Source organism: Equus przewalskii, chromosome 18 (genome assembly GCF_037783145.1).
Source record: "Equus przewalskii isolate Varuska chromosome 18, EquPr2, whole genome shotgun sequence".
Classification (NCBI taxonomy): Eukaryota; Metazoa; Chordata; class Mammalia; order Perissodactyla; family Equidae; genus Equus; species Equus przewalskii.
Genome location: NC_091848.1, coordinates 26,857,553 through 26,883,384, shown reverse-complemented (window position 1 = coordinate 26,883,384; position 25,832 = coordinate 26,857,553). Strand labels below are relative to the sequence as shown.

General features: G+C 45.3%; 2 protein-coding genes across 9 annotated transcripts in view; one reads left to right on the top strand and one right to left on the bottom strand.

Annotated features, from left to right (window-relative positions):
- The window catches only part of MASP1 (MBL associated serine protease 1), a 79,195-nt gene extending 58,369 nt beyond the window's left edge, over window positions 1–20,826 (top strand). For 3 of the 8 annotated variants that reach the window (XR_011529400.1, XM_070583399.1, XM_070583397.1), the window contains 4 exons: window positions 1,125–1,192; window positions 3,189–3,288; window positions 3,730–3,955; window positions 5,299–6,627. Coding sequence is in view for 7 of the 8 variants with exons in the window: in XM_070583399.1 (XP_070439500.1) it covers window positions 1,125–1,192; window positions 3,189–3,288; window positions 3,730–3,920 (359 nt within the window). In the remaining variant the exon portion in view is untranslated. Of the gene's footprint in view, window positions 1–1,124; window positions 1,193–3,188; window positions 3,289–3,729; window positions 6,628–18,968 lie in introns of those variants that run through there. The other 5 variants (XM_070583398.1, XM_070583396.1, XM_070583401.1 and 2 more) reach the window with 4 other exon arrangements.
- On the bottom strand, window positions 20,819–24,923 carry RTP1 (receptor transporter protein 1). The gene is made up of 2 exons (XM_008534481.2): window positions 24,603–24,923; window positions 20,819–22,794 (listed from the first exon to the last, which is right to left on the bottom strand). The coding sequence occupies exons 1-2, from the start codon at window positions 24,872–24,874 to the stop codon at window positions 22,275–22,277; spliced, it is 792 nt and encodes a 263-aa protein (XP_008532703.1). The 5' UTR covers window positions 24,875–24,923; the 3' UTR covers window positions 20,819–22,274.
- Between the last annotated feature and the right edge of the window lie 909 nt (window positions 24,924–25,832).

The following is a 25,832-nucleotide window of genomic DNA, read 5'->3' as shown; positions in this document are numbered from 1 at the left end:
CGGTGACATTACCTAGTTGGGTGCCCTTGAGGAAGTTGCCAAACCTCAAGCTCCTTACCTCTACACTGGAGATAACATGCCATGAGGTGGTTGTGATATTTAAATGAAATAATATACTCAAACATATGCAACGTGGAGTACAGGCCAGCCCATGGCAGCTGGCTTCCTTTTCATCTGTTCTAAATCCAGTGGTGCCATGTCATACCTAATCTCCTTTAGTTCAAAGATGTTATTAAAAATGGCTGAATGGAATCTGAGAAGTTTCTAGGGGCTGTGAGCCAGAAGGAAAGGCACAGGTATTGTTCTGATTCATCAGATGCCACGTGCCTATTATGTGTCCATTGCTTTGCATTCATTGATTTACTTCCCGGTTATAAAGCCTTGAGAGATGGTATTGTAGTCCCATTTTACAGGTGAGAAAACTGAGGCTCAGCAAGGTGAGGTAACTTGCCTAAGATACAGCCTGTAAGAAGCAGATCTGGGGCTAAAATCCAGGTTTTCCAACTTAAAGCCCAGTGCTGTTTTCAGTTTCCAGGCTCTTTTTCAAGTGAAGAAATAACTGCTCTATCATGCTCAACCCATTTCCACATCATCCCAAGATCTGTCAACTTCACAGCCTTCCAAAACATTACAGCTGGGTGGGGTTTTAGAGGATACCAAGTTCACCTTCTGCATTTTAAGGATAGGGAAACTGAGGCTCAGAAGGGGAGGAGTGAGTGCCTACTAAAGGCAGCCTAGCATGTTGTTGACTAGGCTGGACTTTTTATTTATTCACAGTTATAGATTGAGCACCTACTGTGTGCCGGGACTGCTGTGGGCATGGGGATACAGAGCGAACAAGATAGATGAGATTACTGCTCTCGCGGAGCCTAGATTCATCCTAGTTGGGAATGGGAGAGAAAACTGAATAATAAGCCAGCTAACGTCTCAGAAAAAAAAAATGCCCAAACTCTGTGGCAGGTAACCTCCAACCCAGCAGTCTTCCTCCCTACCATGCTGCCTTTCTCAGAGGGGGCAAATTCAGTCCCTCCTCCACAGGCAGAGGATGACAGGACTGCAAGATGTAACCCTTGGAAAACCCCCTTGACAGCCTTTCTGCCCTTGCTGTGTCTTCTCTCTTCCAGGGGCCGTGGTCATCGTCAGTGGTTGGGGGAAGCAGTTCTTTCAAAGGTTCCCAGAGACTCTGATGGAGGTGAAGTTCAATTTATACCCTACAGAGAGTGACACCTCTGCCCTGCCTTGGACCTTCCTCCTCCCAATCACCCTCAGGGATTTGGAGGCTGGGGCAGGGGGTGGGTGGGAGATGCCAGGAGGCCAGACTCACCTCCAAAGTTAAATGAAACTGAATCCCAAAAAGCTTGACTTGTTGGTTCAACATATCACGGGGCTCTAGACTCTAAACATTGTTCAAGGTTTCCATAACTTAATAAAGGCTCCATTTATGGAAATTCTTCCAGAAAACAGCAGGCTTGGACACCCCAAAAGGTGATTCGTCTGTACACCGTGAAGAATCACATACCAGAGTAGTCAAGAACGGGCCAAAGAATGGGCCTTTGGGAGCCACAGTCCTTGCAGTAGTGAACTTGACTGTTGCATTTAGAGGTTCACATTCATATTATGTCAGAAAAGAACACTGAACTAGGAGTAAGGAGCCACGGCCCCAAGTCCTGGCTCCTATTAACTTGCTGGGTGATCTTACACAAGTCACCTTGCCTCTCTAGACCACAGGGTAGCATCTCAAACTGCAAAGTCAGGGGCAACACTAGGTGTCCTCCAACAGCTGCGTGGCTCCGACATTACGGAGTTCCATGACTGCCTCAGCTAATTCTAAATCTTTCAACTTATGTTATTTTAACATACTTTAAAATTGGGCGTTTGCAACAACCATTCATCCCTTCATCTATTAACTCCCAGGTGTTTATTTGGTGCCTCCCATGTACCAGACGTTGTACTAGCTACTAGGTATGCTGGGGGGTAAAAGGACAGGCCTGGTCCCTGGCCTCCTTAGGCTTACAGTCAGGTGAGAGAGAGGGAAAAGGGTCACCAATGTGAAGATGTGATGATGAAGAAGTATGGATGCTCCGGAACGTGTAACAGGGGATCTGATCTCCTCTTGGAGTGCAGAAGGGCTTCCCAGAGGAGGGGACACTTAAACGATCCTTGAACAATGAGTAGAGGTTAGTCGGGCACTTCACGGTTTGCTGAGGATTTGTGCTCACGACCACCCTGCCCTGACTTCCTCTCCCCACTTATCCAGGAAGGCCATGACCCAACAAGGACCTGAATGGCCTCTGGTCCCCTCTCAGCAAGGGCCAACAGGAGTGTACTTTTGGGGCATGTGACCCATTCAGTTCTCGGTTTGGCTGAATGAGACTCATGTGTTTCCTCATTTTATTCCTGACATCTGCTCTAATATTTACCCCCAAGCTGAATCAAGAACAATAATAATTACAATACCTTACTTTTATGTATCAGTTTATCATCTCAGTTCAAAACAATATTTCCTTAGTATCAACTATGTTCCAAGCTATGTAAGGTAGACATGGACAAGATACAGACCCAGTATCTAGAAGCTCCGACTGCAGCGAGGAAGAACGGAAGCAAATGCTTGCTGTGAGGCGAGCAGTGGTAATGCCTACAGTACCTAACAGACATATGGTGTTAGTATTTACAAAGCATCTGCTCATTCATCTCTTCTTTGTATAATTCCATGTGACTAGTATATCAAATATTGTGACTTCCTTTTTTCATATGAGGAATCAGACGTAGAGGTCCGAAAAGCAGCTATTAAGCCATACACCCCAGGTCCCACAGCCAGTAATAGTAGTGGAGGGGGAAAAGAAGACTAACCACAGATTTTGCATATATTGCCATATTCAAAATAATGCATGTGCTAGGCAGTATTATTATCTGCATTTTACAGATAGGAGAACTGAGGCCCAGAGAAGGCATATGAGTTGCCTGAGGTCACACAGAGAGTTCACAACTGAGACTGTACCAGAACATGGATCTCCTGACTCTCCATTAAGTGTTACTTTACCTGCTCCATAGGGCAGTTTCTGAGACCAGGTTTAAGGTCCACCCAGGTTCATCCAGGAAGGGGACAGGGAGGAGCCAAGTCTAGGGATGTCAGAACAGCAGGGACTCCTCAGCCAAGGGTGGGGACCAACAATGGCCTTGTGTTCTAGATCGAAATCCCAATTGTTGACCATGACATCTGCCAGAAGGCGTATGCTCCACTGAAGAAGAAAGTAACCAGGGACATGATCTGTGCTGGGGAGAAGGAAGGTAAGTCAAGTGGCTGGCATACAAGGGCAGCACCAGCCAGGCTGTGGTGCAGAGCCCAGCAATGGAAGAGCTGGAGACCTCGGAGGCTGAACAGTGGAGGGAGGGGGAGGAGAGGGCAGAGGAGGGGGGCAGGCAGGAGAGGAAGGATTCCAGTGGGGAAACTGTGTCAGAGAGAAGAATGTTAAGGAATTTCCATCATTGCCCTCTCCAAGCTCAACTTGTCTCCTATTGAAATGAGAGTTCTGAATGTGCACTTTTAAAATCATTGCGCTCTGAGGAGGCCTGCCCTGGCACTGCTCAGCCCAGGTTTGGGTCAAATGGTCTGCTGCGCCCCCCCGTGCCCAATTCTCTGAACTACAAGTCAGACGTGGGAACAAGGAGGCTTCCTCGGATCGGGGCTAGGGAAGAGGACAATTTAACCCGCATCTCTTTTTCATCCAGGGGGGAAGGATGCCTGTTCAGGTGACTCTGGAGGCCCTATGGTGACCCTGGATATAGAGAAAGGCCAGTGGTACCTGGTGGGCACCGTGTCCTGGGGGGAGGACTGCGGAAAGAAGGACCGCTACGGAGTGTATTCCTACATCTACCACAACAAGGACTGGATCCTGAGGGTCACCGGGATGAGGAATTGAATTCAGTTTCTCAACCCCGGCACCACCTGTCCATGGTCAGTCAGCAGCAGAGGATAATTATCTGATGGAAGATGCCCCTCGCTCTTCAGCCACCCACCTCATTCAGCCCAACCATTACTGGCCCATAAAGGGGGTGTCTCAGCCCCCTTTTCACTCACTTTAAAGAAGCAGAGTAGCTGAGTGATCAGAACACATGGCCAAATCTAGGCTCACTTACTTACTATCACTTACTAGCTTTGCAACACTGGGCAGGTGACTTCACCTCTCTGAACCTCAGTTTCTTTGTCCATATTATGGAAATGGCATACCTTACCTACCTCCTAAAAGTCTGATGAGGATCCCATTAATTAATATATTCAGAGCACTTAGCACAGTGTGGGCATAAAATAAGTGCTCAATAAATGTGACTTAGCAGAAGGTCAGTGTGTCTACCAAGCAGAAGAAGTTGTTTTACAATTCCCAGCTGGGTCTTAGGGCTGATTAGTGTACACCCTTCCCCCCAAACTTGACCTTCTCCCTCATCTGCCCCCAAATGCTCTATGCTTTTTGCTACTGTGCACCTTTCCGAACCCAAATCCCTGCCCCCATAAAAAAGTAAAAGAAGGTTCTTAGTCCTATAGCACGTCCCATAGCAACACACATATAAACATGAGCTAGACACCAAATTGTGAGAATGCCTGAGAGACTCAGGCCAGGGAGGGAGGTTGGGAATGGCGGATTGGGAAGTTAGACACCAAGTTCTAGAACTAGCTCTGCCCCCAGCTCCCTGTGTGACTCTAGGCACAAGTTCCTTCCTCTCACCCCAAAGTACCCTCCCAGCTCTGACAATCTAAGATCCAATGAAGCCATTTTCTCCTGGTGAGATGAGTTAAAGCCAAAGTAACCAAAATGCCAAAGTGACCTTAGGCTTCAGTAGACCTTTGATGCAGACCAAATACTGCTGCTGCTGCTGCCACACCCACTCCATCCACCACACCCAGGTTCCTAAGGACAAGGCTCAAAGTGCTAGCCAAGGGAACTTTCCTTATTCCCACCTGGAGCATCTGCTCGAGGCCAGGGCCTCCTTCCCTTCCTGAGAACCTCAGCTGCACAAGGTCAGCCTTGGTAGGCTAGACCCAACCTCTGCCCTCCCCTCCCTATGTCCACAGCTGACCCCAAGCAGCCGTTCCCCTGATTCCTTGCCCTGGACACCCAACCCTGCAAGGTCATAAGTGTTTCCTAAGCAGAATGCCTTTCCCTCCAAGAGCCACCTCCTCTCTCAGGAAGCTTCCAAAGACCTCATGCCCCCTGAATTCTGAGATTAAGCCCTTTGAGGGATCAGAAGCCCCAAGTCCCTGTCTTCTATTCTATAAAAACTGGTCTTCATGGGATATTTCAGTTCTCAACTTGCACTGCAGCTGCTGGAGTCATTCGGGGCCTCTTGCTGAAAGAAGATGCTGAGGAATGAGAACTTACGGACATTAAGCCCTTAGTCTGAACACTCAGGAAAAGCAATTCACAGCCTTCTTCTGGTTCTATGAGCAAGTCATTCTACCTCTCTGTGTCCTGCTGTTTATTCTACAAAGGGAGGATGGCAATGTGTCCCAACTCCAGCAGATATTTGTCAAGCAAGCTGGAGCTCTATTTCAGATACTGAAAAAGCATTGCGATGCAAAGTTTTGGAATTCTCCTAGGGCATTCCAAAACACCATACTTGCCTGTTTCACTGCCTGGGCGCCCCCGTGTACCTGGCTGTGCTGACTGCTATGGAGACTACTGAGACGAAGACTGAGATTCATCCCTTCCGGGAGCTCCTAGAGGGAGAAGTGACACATACACAAGTGACTACCCTGTAACAGAGTGAACCCCACCAAGTACTATGTTTTGGAGCAGTGTGGAGGCAGAAGAATGGCCATTCTGGTATGGAGGGATTGAAGGAGGAGACATCAGGAAGCTGTCCCACAGGAGACGGTGTTGGAGCTGAACCTTGAGGAGGGTGGGCATTTCCACAGGTGAGACAGAGGGAGGCCTTCCAGGTGGAAGCAGAATAAGAGTAAATGTCCACCTAGGCTTTTCTCAGATTATGTGACCTCTCGCAAAAATGTCATGTCCAGTAGACCAGTCTTCTGATTCTGGGATCACAGCTGTGCATCTAGAAAAGCATTTCTCGTTAAAGTGAAACAACTATAGGACTCAAAACAGCCTCAGGATTTGTGTACAAATATTGATTTCTGGCTGGAGCAGTTTATCCTGTGTATTTCCCCCACTGCAACTTCATCTTTACCCTGTGGAAATGTCTAGATGTGCCACGGGACTTCAGCTTACCCTTGATCTACAAGCACTTGTTAGATATACCAGCCCCTGCACTGCTGCTAAGGTCCAAGAAGCCCAAATCTCTCACAGTCATAAAAGCAGAGGGTTGGAGTGTCTGTTAGGACCATCTTGTCCAACACCATGACCTCATTCTTGAACGTTTCTAGAGATAGAAAACTCACTACCTCCAAATGCAGCCCATTCCAACTTCAAAACGTGCCGCATCTTAAGTTCTCTCTTCTATGCAACTCAAATCCACCTCCTAGAATATAGTTTGTATATCTAAAGCTGTGATTCCAGACCATGAATGTCATTATTAGCAATAATGATCATGCCTGATTTCATTAGCAACAGAAGCTGTTGTTCTTGTGGGTAACTATGAATTTGTTCCAATAAACATCTGCATTGAGTCAAAGCATCCTGTTTGGCTTGTATGTTTTTCCTGTGCTGATGACTCTGGTGAGTTGTGTTTTAATTTATCAATGTTTTGCTGTATTCGATTAGAGATTATAATGGAAAGATGGTATTACCAATACAAAAGCATGTCTTGGGTTTTTCAGGTTAGTTCTGATTAAATACCTTGTCCTATAGTTCCTGTAAATTATCAAAATATCCCAGGATGCCAATCTTTCAGCATCCAAATTACATTTCTTGATTATCGCTCCCACCCAGAATAGAAGAAAATATTTTGAGGGGATCACGTTCTCAATGTTTGCTTCAGAAAATGTGGTACCATGTCTATGAGTGGGCTATTCTGGATTGGAGTATGTACTTTCCTTCTGCCATGAGTTAATCTTGTTCCCCGGGGGCAGGAACCAAAGAAATAGCACTACAAAGAAGTCCTTCAAGCAAAGGTAGGCAAGATTCAGGGAAGGGGAATCTAGACCACCCATGTGGCAGAGAATGGCCAATCTGGGTCTAGAATGAGTCTTGAAATCAAGAGATTCAGTTTCTAGTGCAGTATAGGTTGACTCCCTTACCCAGCTAATTTCTCCATCTATAACTGGCAGAAAAATCTTTGCCCTCCCCCGTCTGAGGGTTGTTAAATCAAATGAATTAGCAGATAGGAAAGAACTTTGGAAACTAAAATTAGTTCAAATATAAAAACTTCTATGGGAAATAATGACTAACATTTTCAAGCATTTACTATCTTTTTTTTTTTCTGAGAAAGATTAGCCCTGAGCTAACTACTGCCAATCCTCCTCTTTTGCTGAGAAGGACTGGCCCTGAGCTAACATCCATGCTCATCTTCCTCTACTTTATATGTGGGACGCCTACCATAGCATGGCATGCCAAGCGGTGCCATGTCCGCACCTGGGATCGGAACTGGTGAACCCTGGGCTGATGAGAAGTGAACGTGTGAACTTAACCACTGCACCACCAGGCCAGCCCCAAGTATTTACTATCTAATTGAGACCGTATTAAGCTCTTACACAATTCTCCAATTTAATCCTCACAATAACCTGTCACAAAAGTACCATTATTATGCCCAATTTACAGGTGAGAAAACTGAAGCACAGTGAGGTTTAAAATGTGGGCCAACCTAGAAACAGCAACACCTCAGTAGCAATGAGCACATCTACTGTCCAGATTTTGATTTCTAATACTTCCTCCAGTAAAAGGAACAAGGGCTCCTCAAAGAAATGGCTGATTCAAGGACTAGGGCAGGAAATGGACAAGGTCAGCCTGGAGCATCTTGCACCGGAAAGTAAGGAAGTCACACAATGACAGGGGTATGTCAAAGTGACACAGGGCCAACTAGAAGCACTCCAATGGCCTAAGCTGGGACAATTTGAGCAATAAAGCAAATGAAATAGTATTGTATTATAACCCAAAGTATAAAGTAAACATCCATGAACATAGACTTATATGAATAAATTACTGAATAAATAAATAAATAGAGGAGAATAAATAAATGTCCAATGGAGAAAGTCAAATAATTAATGTTATACTTTACCCTAAAGGAGAAGGAGCATAACTCCCCACCCCGTAAGTGTGGGCTGTACATAGTGACTTCCTTCCAAATAACGCATATGAAAATGGGGGAGGAAAGAGAAATGTTATAGTGGAGAAACCTGACAAAACACTACCCCAGCTAGGTGATCACAGTTAATATCAACAGCAATAAGTCACATTGATAAGCTGTGATGACAATGGCACTGTACCTCTGGGTTCTTCCTCCTCAAGTCTCATAACCCCAGTCTAATAATGAGAAACATATCAAAAATCCCAATTGAGAGGTGATGTCAGCATCATGGTGGAGTGAGCTCCCCCAGGACTCTTTCCCCTCCGACATACAACAAAAAGGAGCAACCACATTCCAACAAAAAATATTCTAATAGCACAGGAATCCTCAGAGACCCACAGCAGCCAAACAATGGAGGGCAGAGAGGCTGGAGCCCCCTCAGAGAAGCTGGAATGGGGTAAGAGAGAACTTCGCTCCCTCCCCTAGAGACTGGGATCGCTGCCACCGGAGGATCTGAGAGGAAAGGAGTGGGGGCGGGATCCTGCATCAGGGGGATTATCCAGGACTCCCACCACCCTTGCAGCCCAGATGGAAGCCTTCTAATGGGGTGAAAGCTTTCAGGTGGGGTGATCCCATCAAGCCAAGTCACCAGGAAACCAGAGAGCGAGAGCTGATCGGGAAACCAGGTCTGCGCGCAAAAGAAAGTGTCCCCCCTCCCCCAACTTGCACTGTGCACCACCAGCGCAGCTGAAGGCAGAGGGCTCAGAATACGTGGCTCTCGACCCCCATCTAGTGGCGACAGGCTGTAACTGCAACTTAATAATAGTACTATGTGCAAAAACCATTCCTCTACCATCCAGCAATTTATAAAAGTTCCAGACCAGAAGGAAAACAATAAAAACGCAGAATTATGTCCTGAGGACTTGGAAATAGGTAAACTAAGCAACAATGAATTCAGAATAGCTATCATCAAAAAACTTAATGAGGTAAAGGGAAATATAGAAAAACAAGTCAACAAGTTCTGGAGTTACTTCACAAAAGAGATTGAAACTATAAAGAAGAATCAATCAGAAATACTAGAGATGAAAAATACAATGGATCAGATAACACAGAATACAGATTCCCTGAATGCCCATGTAGACACCATAGAGGACCAAATTAGCATAATCAAAGCCAGGTTGAATGGCTCCAGACAGAGGAAGAAAGAGAACTAAGACTAAAAAAAACTGACGAAAATCTCTGAGAAATAGCCAACTCAATGAGAAAATGCAACTTAAGAATCATCGGTAGTCCCGAGGGTGTGGAAAAGGAAAATGGAGAAGAAAGTGTGCTCTAAGAAGTAATAGAAGACAACTTCCCAAATCTAGGGATTGAGAGAGAAATGTGCGTGGAGGAAGCTTTCAGATCTCCTATATTTGTCAACGTAAAAAGACCTACTGCAAGGAATATAGTAGTAAAAATGGCAAAAATGAATGATAAAGAAAGAATACTCAGGGGAGCAAGGCAGAAGAAAATAACCTACAAAGGAATCCCTATCAGACTTTCAGTGGATTTCGCTACAGAAACCTTACAAGCTAGGAGAGAATGGAATGACATATTCAAAACTTTAAAGGATAAAAATATTCAGCCAAGAATACTCTATCCAGCAAAAATATCCTTCAGATATGAGGGAGAAATTAAATCTTTTCCAGACAAACAAAAGCTAAGGGATTTTGTGGCCATGAGATGAGCTCCCCCCCCCCCCCCCCCGCTGACAAGAAATCCGCAAGAAGGCCCTCATACCTGAAAAAGGGAAAAAAGGAAGAAAGAGGTCACAAAACACAGATTAAGTAGACAAATAGAATCAGAATAGGATAGCAAATATTCAACTATAGCATTAGGATAAAGGGAAGGAAATCACCAAAAACAAAGACAATCTTATCACTATAACCACAAACTTACAACACAATTTGGAATAAGAGATGAAAATAATAACTTAGGAGGGGAGGAAGAAAGGGACTGAGTCAATTTAGGCTAACAAAATAAGAGGTCATCAGAAAATTGACTATGTTATGCACGAGATTCTGAATACAAACTTGAGGGTAGCCACTAAACTAAAAAACAGAACAGAGACACAAAAAAGAAAGAAAGAAAAAGCTAAGAAACCCAGCATAAGAAATTGCAGAAGTCAATGGGTAGGCTAAAACACACAGGACGAGAAACAAAGGAAACACAGGAAAACCAGAAAATGAGCAACAGAATGACAGCATTAAGCTCTCATGCATCAATACTCACCCTCAATGTAAACGGGTTGAACTCTCCAATAAAAAGACACAGAGTGGCAAGATGGGTTAAAGAACAAGATCCAACAATTTGTTACCTCCAGGAAACACACCTCATCTCCAAGGACAAACACAGGCTCAGAGTGAAGGGGTGGAAGACAATACTCTAAGCTAATGGCAAACAAAAGAAAGCAGGTGTTGCAATGCGTATATCAGGCAAAGCAGATTTCATGATAAGGCAGGTAAAGAGAGACATAGAGGGCCAATATACAATGATCAAAGGGACATTTCATCAAGAAGAAATAACACTTATAAATATCTATGCACCCAACACAGGAGCACCAAAGTTCATATAGCAACTATTAACAAACCTAAAAGAAGATATCAAAAATAACACAATAATAGTAGAGGACCTCAACACCCCACTCACATCAGTGCAGAGATCATCCAGACAGATGATCAGAAATCAACAAGGAAACAGTGGAGCTAAACGAAAAGCTAAAACAGTTGGACTTAATAGACATATATAGAACACTTCATCCCAAAACAGCAGAATGCACATTCTTCTCAGGTGCACATGGAACATTCTCAAGGATAGACCATATGTTGGGAAACAAGGCAAGCCTCTATAAATTTAAAAAAATTGAAATAATAACATGCATCTTTTCTGATCATAATGCTATAAAGCTAGAAATTAATCACAAGAAAAAAGCTGAGAAAGGCACAAAGATGTAGAGACTAAACAATATGCTATTGAACAAGCAATGGATCATTGAAGAAATTAAAGAAGAAATAAAAAAAATATCTGGAGACAAATGAAAATGATAACATGCCATACCAACTCATATGGGATACAGCAAAAGCTGTATTAAGAGGGAAATTCCTCGCAATACTGGCACATCTTAACAAACAAGAAAAATCCCAAATAAGCAATCTCAAACTACACCTAACTGAATTAGAGAAAGAAGAATAAACAAAGCCCAAAGTCAGAAGAAGGAGAGAAATAATAAAAGTCAGAGCAGAAATAAATGCTATTGAAACAAAAAAGGCAGTAGAAAGGATCGATGAAACAAAGAGCTGGTTCTTTGAGAAGATAAATAAAATTGACAAACCCCTAGCCAGACTTACAAAGAAAAAAAGAGAGAAAGCTCAAATAAACAGAATCAGAAATGAAAGAGGAGAAATAACAACAGACTCCGCAGAAATACAATGGATTATAAGAGAATACTACGCAAAACTATATGCCGACAAAATGGATAACCTAAAGGAAATGGATAAATCCTCGGACTCCTACAATCTCCCAAAGCTAAGTCAAGCAGAAGCAGACAATTTGAATAGACCAATCACAAGGAAAGAGATTAAAACAGCAATCAAAAGCATCCCAAAGAATAAAACCCCAGGACCAGCCAGCTTTCCTGGGGAACTCTACCAAACTTTCAGAGAGGATTTGATACCTATCCTTTTCAAGCTATTCCAAAAAATTAGAGAGGATGGAAAACTTCCTAACACTTTCTACGAGGCCAACGTCACGCTGATACCAAAGCCTGACAAGGACAGCACAAAAAAGGAGAACTATAGGCCAATATCACTGATGAACATAGATGCAAAAATTCTCAACAAAATTTGGCAACCTGAATTCAGCAATTCATCAAAAGGATCATACATCATGATCAAGTGGGATTCATACCAGGGACACAGGGATGGTTCAACATCCACAAATCAATCAACGTGATACACCACATCAGCAAACTGAGGAATAAAAACCATATGATCATCTCAATAGATGCAGAGAAAGCATTCGACAAGATCCAACAGCCATTTATGATAAAAATTCTGAACAAAATGGGGATAGAAGGGAACTACCTCAACATAATAAAGGCCATATATGACACACCTACAGCCAACATCATACTCAATGGGCAAAAACTGAATGCCATCCCCCTGAAAACAGGGATGAGACAAGGATGCCCTCTATCACCACTCTTATTTAACATAGTACTGGAGGTCCTGCCCAGAGCAATTAGGCAAGAAAAAGGAATAAAAGGAATCCAAATAGGGAGGGAAGAAGTGAAACTCTCGCTGTTTGCAGATGACATGATCTTATATATAGAAAACCCCAAAGAATCTATTGGAAAACTTTTAGAAATAATCAACAACTACAGCAAAGTTGCAGGGTATAAAATCGATTTACATAAATCAATAGCATTTCTATACTCTAATAACGAACTAACAGAAAAAGAACTCAAGAACACTATATTATTCACAGTTGCAACTAAAAGAATAAAATACCTTTGGGTGAATTTAACTAAGGAAGTGAAAGACTTACGTGACGAAAACTACAAGCCTTTTCTGAAAGAAATGGATGACGACATAAAGAGATGGAAAGACATTCCATGTAGATGGATTGGAAAAATAAACATAGTTAAAATGTCCATTCTACCTAAAGCAATCTACAGATTCAATGCAATCCCAATCAGAATCCCAATGACATTCTTTACAGAATTAGAACAAAGAATCCTAAAATTCATATGGGGCAACAAAAGACCCCGAATTGCTAAAGAAATCCTGAGAAAAAAGAACACAGCTGGAGGCATCACAATCCCTGACTTCAAAACATACTACAAAGCTACAGTAATCAAAACAGCATGGTACTGGTACAAAAACAGGTGCACAGATCAATGGAACAGAATTGAAAGCCCAGAAATAAAACCACACATCTATGGACAGCTAATCTTTGACAAAGGAGCTGAGGGCATACAATGGAGAAAAGAAAGTCTTTTCAACAAATGCTGCTGGGAAAACTGGAAAGCCACATGTAAAAGAATGAAAATTGGCCATTCTTTTTCACCATTCACCAAAATAAACTCAAAATGGATCAAAGACCTAAAGGTGAGACCTGAAACCATAAGGCTTCTAGAAGAAAATGTAGGCAGTACACTCTTTGACATCAGTATTAAAAGGATCTTTTCGGACACCATGCCTTCTCAGAGAAGGGAAACAATAGAAAGAATAAACAAATGGGACTTCATCAGACTAAAGAGCTTCTTCAAGGCAAAGGAAAACAGGATTGAAACAAGAAACCAACCCACTAACTGGGAAAAGATATTTGCAAGTCATATATCCAACAAAGAGTTAATCTCCATAACATATAAAGAACTCACACAACTCAACCACAAAACATCAGACAACCCAATCAAAAAATGGGCAGGAGACATGACCAGACATTTCCCCAATGAAGATACATGGATGGCCAATAGGCACATGAAAAGATGTTCATCATCAGGGAAATGCAAATCAAAACTACACTAAGATATTACCTCACACCCATTAGAATGACAAAAATAACCAAAACAAAAAGTAACAAATGTTGGAAAGGTTGTGGAGAAAAAGGAACCCTCATACACTGCTGGTGGGAATGCAAACTGGTGCAGCCACTGTGGAAAACAGTATGGAGATTTCTCAAAAAATTAAAAATAGAAATACCATATGACCCAGCCATCCAACTACTGGGTATTTATCCAAAGAGCTCGAAGTCAGCAATTCCCAAAGTCCTGTGCACCCCAATGTTCATTGCAGCATTATTCACAATAGCCAAGACGTGGAAGCAACCTAAGTGCCCATCAACTGATGATTGGATAAAGCAGATGTGGTATATATATACGATGGAATACTACTCAGCCGTAAAACAACAAAATCCTCCCATTTGTGACAACATGGATGGACCTTGAGGGAATTACGTTAAGTGAAATAAGCCAGATAGAGAAGGACAATTTCTGTATGACTCCACTCATATGAGGAATTGAAACATGTAGACAAAGAAAACAGATTAGTGGCTACCAGGGGAAAGGGGGGGGTGAGGGTGGCCACAAAGGGTGAAGGGGTGCACCTACAACATGACTGACAAACAATAATGTACAACTGAAATTTCACAAGATTGTAAACAATCATTAAACCAATAAAAATTAACTTAAAAAAAGATTTTAAAAAATCCAAATTGAAGGATATTCTACAAAATACTTAACCAATATTCTTCAAAACTGTTAAGGTCATCAAAAACAAGGAAAGTCTAAGAAACGGTCACAGCCAAGAGGTACTTACAATGGGTTGAACTTTATCCCCCAAAAGTATGTGATGAGTCCTAACCCTCAGTACCTCCAAATGTAATCTTATTTGGAAATAGAGGCCTTGCAGATGCAACTAGTTAAGATAAGGTCATATCAGAGTAGAGTGGGCCTTTACTCCAAAATCACTGGTGTCTGAGACACAGACACAGATACATGAAGACAGAACATTATGTGATGACAGAGGCAGCTGTAAGCCAAAGAATACCAAGGATTGCCCGCAACCACCAGACGCCAGGAAAAGGAAAGGAAGGATTCTCCCCAAAAGGTTTCAGGGGGAGCATGGCCTGCCCACACTTCCACGTCAGACCTCTAGCCTCCAGAACTGTGAGACAATAAATTTCAGTCATTTTAAGCCACCCAATTCGGGGTGCTTCAGGTCACACAGCTGATGCCAGGCAGAGATGAGGTGGGCACCTTGCTTCTCTAGCCCATGATCCAGAACTTTTCCCTGACTCTCAGCGGCAACACCAGTGTCAAGATGTTTCTAGGTTAGTGTTTTCCTGGAAAGAACAGCCCCCCTTTACTTTGCAGTGGTCAACTGAAGAAGGGGAAAGCCTTCCAGGCACGGGGGAGAGCATATGTGAAGGGGCAGTGGGTGTTTGGGGGAAACTGCATGACCTGGTGTCCCTGAAGAGCCAGACAAATTGGGAGAAAAAAAGACCACCACCAGGAAGATCTGAAGTGTCAGCCAGGGATGCTCCATTGGTTTTGGAAATAGGGAAACATTTGAGGTTTGGGCACCAAGGAGAGACATGATCAGCTTTACCTTTCAAATGAGGCATTAATGCAGAGGGTAAACTGAGGGAGAAGCGGCTAAAGGCAGGGAGACTCAAGATGGCTTCCGAACATCAGGCAAAGGACTCCCTGGTCCTGAAGGAGGGCAGGCCTGTGGAGAGGGGGAGAGGAGTCTGCTTCCTGGAGCTCTGAGAACCTAGGGCTGGGCCTGAAGAAGCCAATTTAAAGAGATTCCCAACCTCTCTTAACACTTCGGTGTGAATTAGTGGAGAAGTAGAGAGGAAACAAGGAAGAGGCAAAAACTCCGAGGCAGTAATGGTTTTCCAGGCCCCTGGTCTTTCTGTGACCTGTGGCATCATTGTTAGTTTCCAGAACGGAAGCCATGGGGTTCTCTGAACTTGAGGGCAAGAGACAAAGATGGTCTTTGCAACCATCTCCTGCATCTGTTACATGTTGGCCTTTTTTTTCAAGATTAGGAAAATGTCTTTCAGATGTAAAAACACTGGCTTAATTCACAGCAATGGGCTTCTGATCACAGGAAAGAGCCAGGACCCTTTCAACACCGAGGCAGATCACAAAGGCTCCAGTCCCCTCTGAGGAGTAGGGTGTCATACAAGACAGTGTATGACCGGGGAGAGGTGTCATGCCTGGAGGGTGCCCAGGGAGAGCATGCTGAATGATGAACAGATCGGTGCGGGTGGGAACATATCTTCTCCATCAACATCTGCCAGTCCCAGGGGAGGCCCCTGCAAAGTAACAGGTTATGATCCCCAATCCATACCAACAGGCTAGCACCAACCAAAGCAAGGCCCAGGGATCTGAAGAGCACAGTGTAGATGCTGTCCAGTCCTGAGGTCTCAGAAGATTCTGACCCATTTTGAAAGTGAACACTTTCATCTTCCCTTGAGTTGTTTATCCGGTGACATTATTCCACCTTGCCCATCTCCTGGGACTATCTGGCTTATTTAATCCTTGGCCATTAAATGCTCACACGGTGGCCCAGGCTTGCCAACAGGATCCAAGACAACAGAATCCTTGCTTTAAACAACTCCGACAAAGTCTCCCTTCAGTCTGAGTTTGCATGTCCAATGCCCAAATCCATGTTGGCAGTCTAGGCCTCCCACTGTCTTTTTATTTGAGAGCATTTTAAAATTAAGATATACTTCAAACACACTGAGAAAAACAAAGACAAAAATCCTCAACCAGACTTGATGAAGCAACACATCCCATTCAAGGGACATGGGCAGGATTCCAATCCAAGGAGTAAGTTGGTGCCATGAGAGAGAATATGCTTTGGGCCAGTGGAAAGAGTCCTGAACCCTAACTTTGAAGCCCTGGGATCAAGTCCAAGCTCTGTTGCCTAATGGCTCTGAAAGTCCACGCAAATCACGCCCTCTGTTCCTCAGTTTCCACAGCCACCCTGTTGAATTTCTCCTTCTTCCCAACCTCTCTACATGGAGAGCCCAGGGCTCAGTCCTCGGGCCTCTTTTCTGTCTACCGTTACTCCCTGAATAATCCCATCTAATCTCATGATATTTAATGTCTTCTAAGTGCTGATGACTCCAATTTTATCTCTAGCTGGGACCTCTCCTCTGAACTGCAGGTGTAAGTATTCAACTGCCTCCTTGGCATTCTCACTTTAATGTCTAGCAGAATGCCTAAAATGCACCTCACACTTCACATGTCCAAATCCGACCTCCTGATATTGCCCCCCAATATGTTCCTCACACAGCCTTCCTCATCTCAGAAAGTGGCAACTCTATTCTTCCAGTTGCTCAGGCCAAAAAACTTTGGGCCTCTTTGCCTCCTCTTTCTCTCAGATCCCATATCTGAGTCATCAGCAAATCCTCTCAGCTCTCTCTCTCTCTCTCTATATATATATATATATATATAAAATATACAGAAAATTATATGTTTATATATAAATACATATATAAATCCATTATTGCAGTTATATATATAAATAAGTGAAAATGTATATAAAATTATATATAAAATATATCCAATCTCAATCCCAGTTGCTGCCATCCTGGTACGGCCGCCATCCTGGTACGGCCACTGCCCTGGAATAGGCCACTATCGCCTCTTTTCTGGATTACAGCAGGAGCCTCCTGGCTAATCTGTCTTCTTTCATTCTTGTCCCCTGTGGTCTATTCTCCACATGGTGGTGGTAAATTGGATTGCATCACCCCACTTCTCAAACTCTCCCAGTGGCTTCTTGTCTCGTTCAGATTAAAAACCAATGTCCTGGCAATGACTGGTAGCATAGCTTCCAGAACCACAGCAACACACAGCCACCACAATATGAGAACTGACAGAGGGTGGTGTGGTTCCCCACCAGGATGAACCTGGGCTGTAATGATGACAGCACTGAATCTTAACCACTGTAACACCAGCGCTGGCTCTTCCCTGCCTATCTAATCTAACATTATAACTCTGTCCCCTGCCCTTCCTAGCTCCCTTGCCTGCTTCATTCTTCTCCTTAGTACTAACACTAATACACCACACAACTCACTTGTTTATTGTCTAGTTCCTTTGTTATCCATAAGGTCAGCAATTTAGTCGCTTTGCTCTCCACGATATCCTGAGTGCCTAGAACAATGTCCAGCACATAATATGTACTCAATAAACATTTGTTGAATGAATGAATCTTGAAAATATGGAATATCCCATTATGTCCTCAAAATAGTACTATGACCCTATTAAGATGGGAGTGAAGAATGATTGGGCTTATTTTAAAAGTGAGAGGATAAGACACAGACTGAAATTCCATCACTACCACCCAAGTCCTCATACAAGGCCACACCTCTCAAGGTGACCACCTTTCAAAATGTGAATACCTTTAGAGAGAGGTCTAGTCAGACTAACGTGTAAAAGATTGCTTCCAGAAGGAACAGAAAGAAAGATATTATAGATGTTCAGATAAGAGGGTCAAACTCCAAACAGACCTAGGCAGACTGAAATCCTGGGGTCACAACTAGGTGACCTGCTGGAGGGGTCAGGATCAGGGCAACATCCCACATGCCTGAGGGCAAAGAGGGCTAAGCAGCACTTGGTGAGCAAGGTCAGCACTAGCAGGGACCCTGCAGATCTCTGCACCTCTTTGCTTTACAAATGAGGACACTGAGACCTAGGGGAGGGGAAAGACTAAGTCACCCAAGGTCAGCACACAGATGTCTAGACAATGGGGAAATCAGGGCTGAAACCAGGTTGTCCAGCTCCCAGGCCAGTGAGCATTCTATACCACGACTACCACCCTACCCAACCTCACAAGCCCTTCCCAGAATAGCCATACAACAGGCAGCTTTCATTTCCCTGATGCATGTGGCAGTATCCATACAATGCCAAAAATGATTCCAAAGGAAATTCCTTAGTTGGGAGTCCTACAGAGAAACAGAATGGGACTTGGAAAAGAACTAAATTCTTTCTGGGCTATGTCAGCCAATGGGAATGGAGCCCAGAAATCACTGGTGTTTTCTGTTTGGGAGCTTTCTAAAATAGCTATCTTTGGAGAATGAAGAGTGGCTACCATGATGCTGGAAAAATGAAGTCATTGCTTTGAAATAAATATGAAGAGAAGAAAAGAAATGACTTCACATATATTAAAATAAACCAGTTCTAACCCTTGAGCTGGGAAGTTAACCCTTGCCTTCCATTTTTTTTCCTAAAGCATTTACCAACAGAGCTGAAATAACAAAGAGAAAGAGCACTTCAGGACTCAGAGAGGAGGCTGCCAGTTGAAATGGAACGGGGAAACAAGAAGAGGATGAGCATGCGCTCTGTATCAGGCAATGTCACAGGCAGTGTATTATTTATTCCCTACAATAGCCCTCCATTTTTGACAAAGAGGAAAATGAGGCTCAAAGAGATTAAGTAACTTTCCTAAGGCCATACAGCTGGTAAGTAGCAGAGCCAGGACTCAAGTGTTTCTTGACCCCAAATTTCATGATTTTCCCTTACTGCCTATTGGACAATGCTGGTCAATTTCCTTATTTTCTCTAGGCTTCAGTTTCTTACCCATAAAATAAGGGCCCTAGATGGAGATGTCTCATATCTGTCTTACAGCTCTGGTGGTTTATGGACTTAATACACTGAGATTGTCCTTAGTTGGCGATCTCCTTGGTTCTCAGGGCTCCTGGCCCCCAGAAAGAGTTCTCCCATTGGGCTGGTCCCCTGTCCTGAAGAGTTTGAGGGAAGTGAGGATTTCATCCTCTGGAACCACAATTCAGTGCCTGTGAGTCTCTTCCTGGCTTGAACATCAAGACCAGTGCACAGAAGCTCTAGTGGGAGAGAGCTTGGAATCCTGGAATGTCCCTTAGTTTATTTATAATACCTAGGCTACATCTAACAAGTTCATCATGTGGCATGTGGCCATGTTCACAGAGAAAGAACTGTCCCAGAGAAGTTCTTTGCAAGACAAGGTCTGAGCCAGTGAGCAAGGCTAGATCTCTCCATCTGTAGCAAGTATAAGAGATAATAAGGGGAGGCCTCCATCGATTGCAAACATCCTCCTACAGAGCAGGAAGAGTCTTAATGCTTTAGAAGAGTTCTGGACTAAAATTAGGTGAGGGTTCGACTCCTTGAACTGCTACGACCTGGCAATGGGACCTGGGGTAAGTCACTTCTGCACTGTGGTCACATTCTAGCAGGAAGTATAGCCATAGACAAGTAATTATAACAAAGTTTGATGGTCATCTGGGCAAAGTGGCAGAGCTCAATACTGAAGCTTCTCAGAGCAGGATAAAGCCATCAGAGCAGGCAGACAGGCTGGAGCAGGAAGGTTTGAGGGAGAGTCAAGTCCCCAGGGCAGGGGGTGGGGAGCGCACAGGGAAGCTGAGCCCTAGTCCTAGAAAATCCAAGGCAGGTCCACGAGGAAGTTCTCAGGGCTCATCATTATAAGACTGGGTGCAAGGGGAAGTCTGCTCCTCAGTGAGAAGCATTATACCAGGCAGCACAGGTGGATCACCTGTGAGTCTTATTCTAATTCAGATGCTCAGGCCTCAGGCCCAGAAATTCTGACTCTATTGGTCTGGGCTGGAGGCTGGGCACCGATATTTCCTTAATAGCTCCCCAGGAGTTCTAAAGTGCAGCCAGGGTTGAGAACTTCTGCAGTAAAGAGAGATGGCTGAGAGACAGGGCCTGCCCACTGAGTGCCCACTGGATCCCAGCACCCAAATCAGGGCTTGCCAGATAGAAGGTGCTCAAGATATGTGGCCTGGATAAAGGAATAAATACTGCATGAATGAAGTGAAGGAAGTCACCAGCCAGTCACTAGAAGCAGAGCAAGGGCAGGAGTAAGACTGGTCTTACGCTGAGTCCCCTAGAGGACTGACCAAGTGCTGCCTACACCCCTCCTGACTACAGATAAGACTGGCCCAGACTTTGAAGCTGGAGCTAGATAAAGCCTTATGTGGGGGCCCCAGAAGGGGATGGAGGGGATGGGGGAGGGTGATCCAACAGCCCATTACAGATCAAGGACTGCGGTGAATCCCAAGCACACACATTAATGACTACTAAGCATGACAGAAGATAGCTCGTCTTTATTAAAGTAGCCCATCTTCATATAAGCGGCCCTCCTCCCTCCACCACTAGATGGTGGTGACTTTCTATTACAAGGGGAGTGGTGGGGGAAGGGGGAGAGGCAGTCAACTTACTAACAGAGGTGGGGTGAACGAGGACCCTCAGAAGTGCAGGGTGGCATCCCACTTTCTCCTTTCTGCCTCCCCCGACACCCCACTTCATACCCCTACTAACAGAAAGTCTTCTCTCCTTCCACTCCAAACCCTATTGCATCCCACTTCAAAGAAATATAAGATTCACCCACATACCCGTGCACTTCACTATGAGCAAAGCACTTCACATCTTTAACACTCCCTTCTTACTAATGACCCCCATCCTGGTGGTTCTAGGTGGACAGCTGATCTTTGGTGAGAGGGCCCATGCATGGCCATGTAGGAAAGCCCCCCAGTGAGGGTTGCAGCAAAGGGCCCAGGAGGCCAGGCCCCTGCTCCTATGTTCTGGCCATCAGAGCCACTGAGAATCAGGCAGACTTGGTCCCTGACCTCTGGTCCCTGAACTCTGAAGACTCTTCATTATAATGGAAAGTCATTATATTTGTTTCCTAGAGATTTTGTGCTTTGCTTCTAACACTCTACCTTCTAACCTCCCCTAAATTCTGGGCCACTTCATATTCAATGGGTGGAAAGCCTAGCTCTGTGGGACTCCACCACAACCACCATCTCTGAGCCAGGCAGACCCCAGAATCCACCTTGAGTGGGGGGAAGCTGGGAGTGTGGGGAACAGAAGGGACCCTGGGTGCCCAGCAACAAAGGGACAGCCTAGAGCCCCCACCTCTCTCTCTTCAAGAGGAACCTCTGCTGTGTGCATAGAGGCAGAGCCGTGGATGAGACTCACACACTAGGCAGAGGCTAATTTAAGGCTGCAGCTCCAGGTGTGGGAGATAATGAGGGGTAGGGGTGCAGAGTTAAGAAAGCAAGGATGAGCTCATCACTGTGGAAAGACCTTTGAGATCACCTCATCCTGTAATTTTCATAATTTTTTAAAGCAGTTGAATTTTTTCATACAAAACTCTCAAATGGAACTCCATCTAAGACGGAGCTGTTCTGATTAAAGCAAGAGAGGAGGTAGGAGTTGGGGATGGCTGGTTTGACCAGGATAGGAAGCCCACTTACTCAGACTACCTTCCAAATCCAAAAGTTCCTGAGGGACCTATGCAGAACGTTGAGGCCCTGGGTTTCACTTTGAAAAACCAATGGTCTAGCCCAAATCCTTAATTTTATTGATGGAAAAACTAGGTGATTTGTCGAGGGTCCCCACCGAGTCAGTGGCGGCACCAGGGCTAGAATTCAACCCCACTCCCACCCAACCCAGGTCTCTCTTCGCCCCCTCGCACTAGCTGGCTGGCCCCTACAGGCCTTGGGACCTTAGAGTGCCCCCGGGCCCACCAAGGGGAATCCTAGAAGGAACTGCGGAAGGAGAACTGCAGGTAGATGATCAGCAGCAGGACCGTGGCCCAAAACAAGCACCACGGGATAGAGAAGAAGTTGCAGCCTGAACCCTCCTCGGCTTGCGGCTTGGTGGGGCTGGGCGCCCGGGAGAAGGTGTAGGTGGTCGCCTCCTCCTCCAGCAGCTTCTCGCTAGGCTTCCAGTGCACGATGCCCTCCTGGCAGGCCTCGCAGAACTCGCCGCGGTGCCGCCGGTTATCTTGGCGGCTGGCCACGTGGATGCGGTACTGGCCACCACGCTCGCCATAGCACTGCTCACGCAGGCTGGTGATGAGGTTGTCCACCAGGCTCTCGATGTTCTCCTCCAGCATGCTGGACTCGTCCAGCCGCGAGGTGCCGCACTCGTAGCACAGCTGCTTGAAGACGCGCATGCGCACGGAGCCTGCCCGCTGGGCACGGTCCAGGTGCATGTGGAAGAGGATGACCACGTGGGGCGACTGCCAGGTATGCCAGCACCAGGAGCAGTGGAACCTGCGGGAAGGGGGAGCAGTAGGAGGAGAGGATGGAGTGGAGGTGGTGGAAACAGCTCCAGGAAGGGGGTTAGGGGAAGTAGGCAGAGCCTAGAGGTGGAGGTAAAGGTGGTGTGTTTACTGCCCCATGGGTTCATTAGCTATCCCCAGGCTGCCACCCAGCCTGCCCCTTGTGCCCTGTAGGACCAGAGCGGGCACCTCAGGATGCACCTGGCATCCAGCAGAGCTCTGTCCTTACCAGCCCACCTCCTCGGTGCTCTGCAGAGGCCTCGGATCTCTCCATCCCAATACCCGCAGGCCTTGCCCTTGGGACTTTGGTTCTGGGCATCTTTCCTCATCTGTAAAGTGCTCACGGTGCACTAGTGAGTTCTTCCTGCTCAGATTACCTTTGAGTCTGATAGCAGGGAATGGCCTGCACCATATAGGAAACGCTTAAGCCATCCACATATTCTTAGCTGTCAGCACCGACTGAACAGGCTAGACTCAAATCAGGAGAAAATGACACCATCACCACTTCTCACCTCTGGGCCAGTGGCAAGGTTAATACATCCCAAGGCTCAGAGTGAGCTGACTTGGGCCAGCTGGGGATCACAGGTCACCAGCCAGGTCTGGAGGGGCCATAAGCCCTCCCCACTCAGCCCCACAATCTTTCCAGGTCTTCAGAAAGCTCCTAGGCCCTGCCAACAAATGTCCAGCCCTTTGAGCCCCTCTCATCAGCTAGTTTAGGGGTTTCATGTTTTCATTCTCATCTCTTCTCTTTCACTCACATCCTTTGAGGACTGTTTCCCCTCTCCCAGACTAGACTACAAAACTTGGCTTGGAAAATAGAACTGGAGGGACCTTAGAAATCACTTGATTAACACTTTGTTCTACTCTGAGGCACAGAAAAGATGGTGATCCGTGTACACACAGCTAGTTAGAGGCAGAGCCAGTACCCAGCACATAACAGGTGCTTGATAGATGTTTCTTCAATTGAATTGAATGGACTGAACCAGGGCAGGAAGGAAGGCCTTGCTTCTCACCCCCAGGGTGCACCACCTAGCCTCCCATCTTATGTCCCAAAGGTAAGTCTTTACGTAATAGACCTGTGGACAGTAGTGCTGGAAAGTCATCTCAGATATGATTTTACATACAAATCATCTAGGGACCTTGTTGTAATTCACATCTGTTGAAATGCCGATTCTGAGTGAGTAGGTCTAGAATGAGGCCCGAGATTCTGCATCTTTAACAAGTTTCAGATGATAGTTATGCTGCTGCTCCGTGAACCGGAAGGCAAGGATCTAGGCTAACCCCTCCTTTTGCAAAAGGGGAAAATGAGGTCCAAGAAGGTAAGTGAATTACTCAAGAGCTGTGGAGCTAAGAGAAGAGGCATTTTCCAGTACACTTCATGTGTACAATACTTTATATTAAGTCAAGCTAAATTAAATAGACTGAAACTGAACTGTCCCAGGACCAGAGCACAGACCTTTTGACCCTCAGTGGACCTGAAACCCTCCTTCTCTTAGTTTTCAACCATTTTTAAGAGATTATTAAAATCTGAAAATAGGTAAAATGTCAGAGTTTAGAACGAATAAATATATTCCATCTCTTTTTCTAGAAGGGGAAACTATGGCTCAGAGAAGGAAAGTTACACATGTGCTCAGGGGAAGAGCTAGAATCAAGTTCAAGTGTCCCAATTCCCAGGGAGGGACCCTTTCTCTGCCTCCCGCTTAGACTGACCCTAAGCACCTGGGTTCTCCAGGTCTCCGTCTACTCTTTGAAGGTGCCCCAGGGGCTGCCTCCAGGGCCTCTACTTACTGAGGTACTCACCTGCCCGAGGCATGCAATTCCAAGTACTGCTTCCAGCCAGGGGCCAGCACATTGTGCTTGAGGTTGGGATCTATGATGAGGTCCCAGCTGTCAGCCGGCTTTGCCTCCTCCATCTTCTCGTAGAAGACTTTCTTCCATTCTTCGGTGGTCACGCTTTTACACATGGTCTCGTCAGTGGCGAGGGTGGGCAAGCTCCACCTGAGTGAGAATACAGAGAGCGAGGGCAGGTGCAGGGCAGGGCAACGCAGTCTCCACGGTCTAAAAATCCTCATCGACAGGACTGGAAGCAAGCAGGACCCAGCTCCCTCCTTTGTCCGCAGTGGAACCTGTTTCCACGGCAACCAGGCAGGGTGCCAAGAGACAGAGCTTGGGGAGAAGAGAGTCTCCTAGGGGGTGTTTCAGGGCCCTGAACTGAGTCTGCAGAGGCAGGGTTTGTCGGTCTCAGTACCCGAGGCAGGATGGGGGGCCTGAAAGAGGCTGAGCTTCAGCCCAAGTCACTCTGGCCTGCAAAGGGCATGTGGAGGCAAGGACCTGGGAGCTGGTTCAGCTTCACCTTCCTGCCCCTGAAGGCATCATCAGCATCTAGCTGCTATGGTAACCATGATGCCTTAGGGAGCCAAAGAGAATTAAGGGATGGGAAGATATAGACCTGTTAATAGATGCAGCAATAATAATAAACTCTCTCTGCACCCCCACACATCTCGTGACCAGCACTTGCCATTTACAAAAATGACTGGAGGTCTCTTTACCCACAATTGTTATTGCCACGGTACAGATCAGGAGCCTGGGACTCACTAAGCTCTTGAGGCCATACCAATTCATTAATTCATTCATTTCAAACATATGCCAGGTTCTATGACAGGTGGTTGTAACTGGGTATGTACCGAGTAACCAGAACACAACGGGATCTGTGCTGTGACAGCCAAGTGTAAGACCAGCCACCTGTGCTCAAAGGTGGGAGCCATTCCATCAGCCTGGCAGGAGCAGAAAAGATGATTTTCAACTTGATTGTAGAAGAGGAACACAATATCCATGGGAAAAAACAGCCTTTTCTATAGGTGCCTCTCCTGCTATTTTTTAATAAATCATTTTTCCTTTATAAAAGTCATACAGGTTTATTATAGAAAAATTGGAAAATATAGATAAAATAAGGCAAAAATAAGACTCTTCCTAAGATCCATGCTCAAGATAATCACTGTTAATGTTACGCCATATGTACCCTGCCTGCTG

Bases quoted from the DNA above. Each gene is read 5' to 3' on its own strand.
- RTP1 (XM_008534481.2), bottom strand. From the start codon at position 24,874: ATGAGGATTTTTAGACCGTGGAGACTGCGTTGCCCTGCCCTGCACCTG. The intron at 22,795-24,602 runs GTGAGTACCTCA...CCCTTCCCGCAG, and splicing joins GAATTGCATGCCTCGGGCAG to GTTCCACTGCTCCTGGTGCT.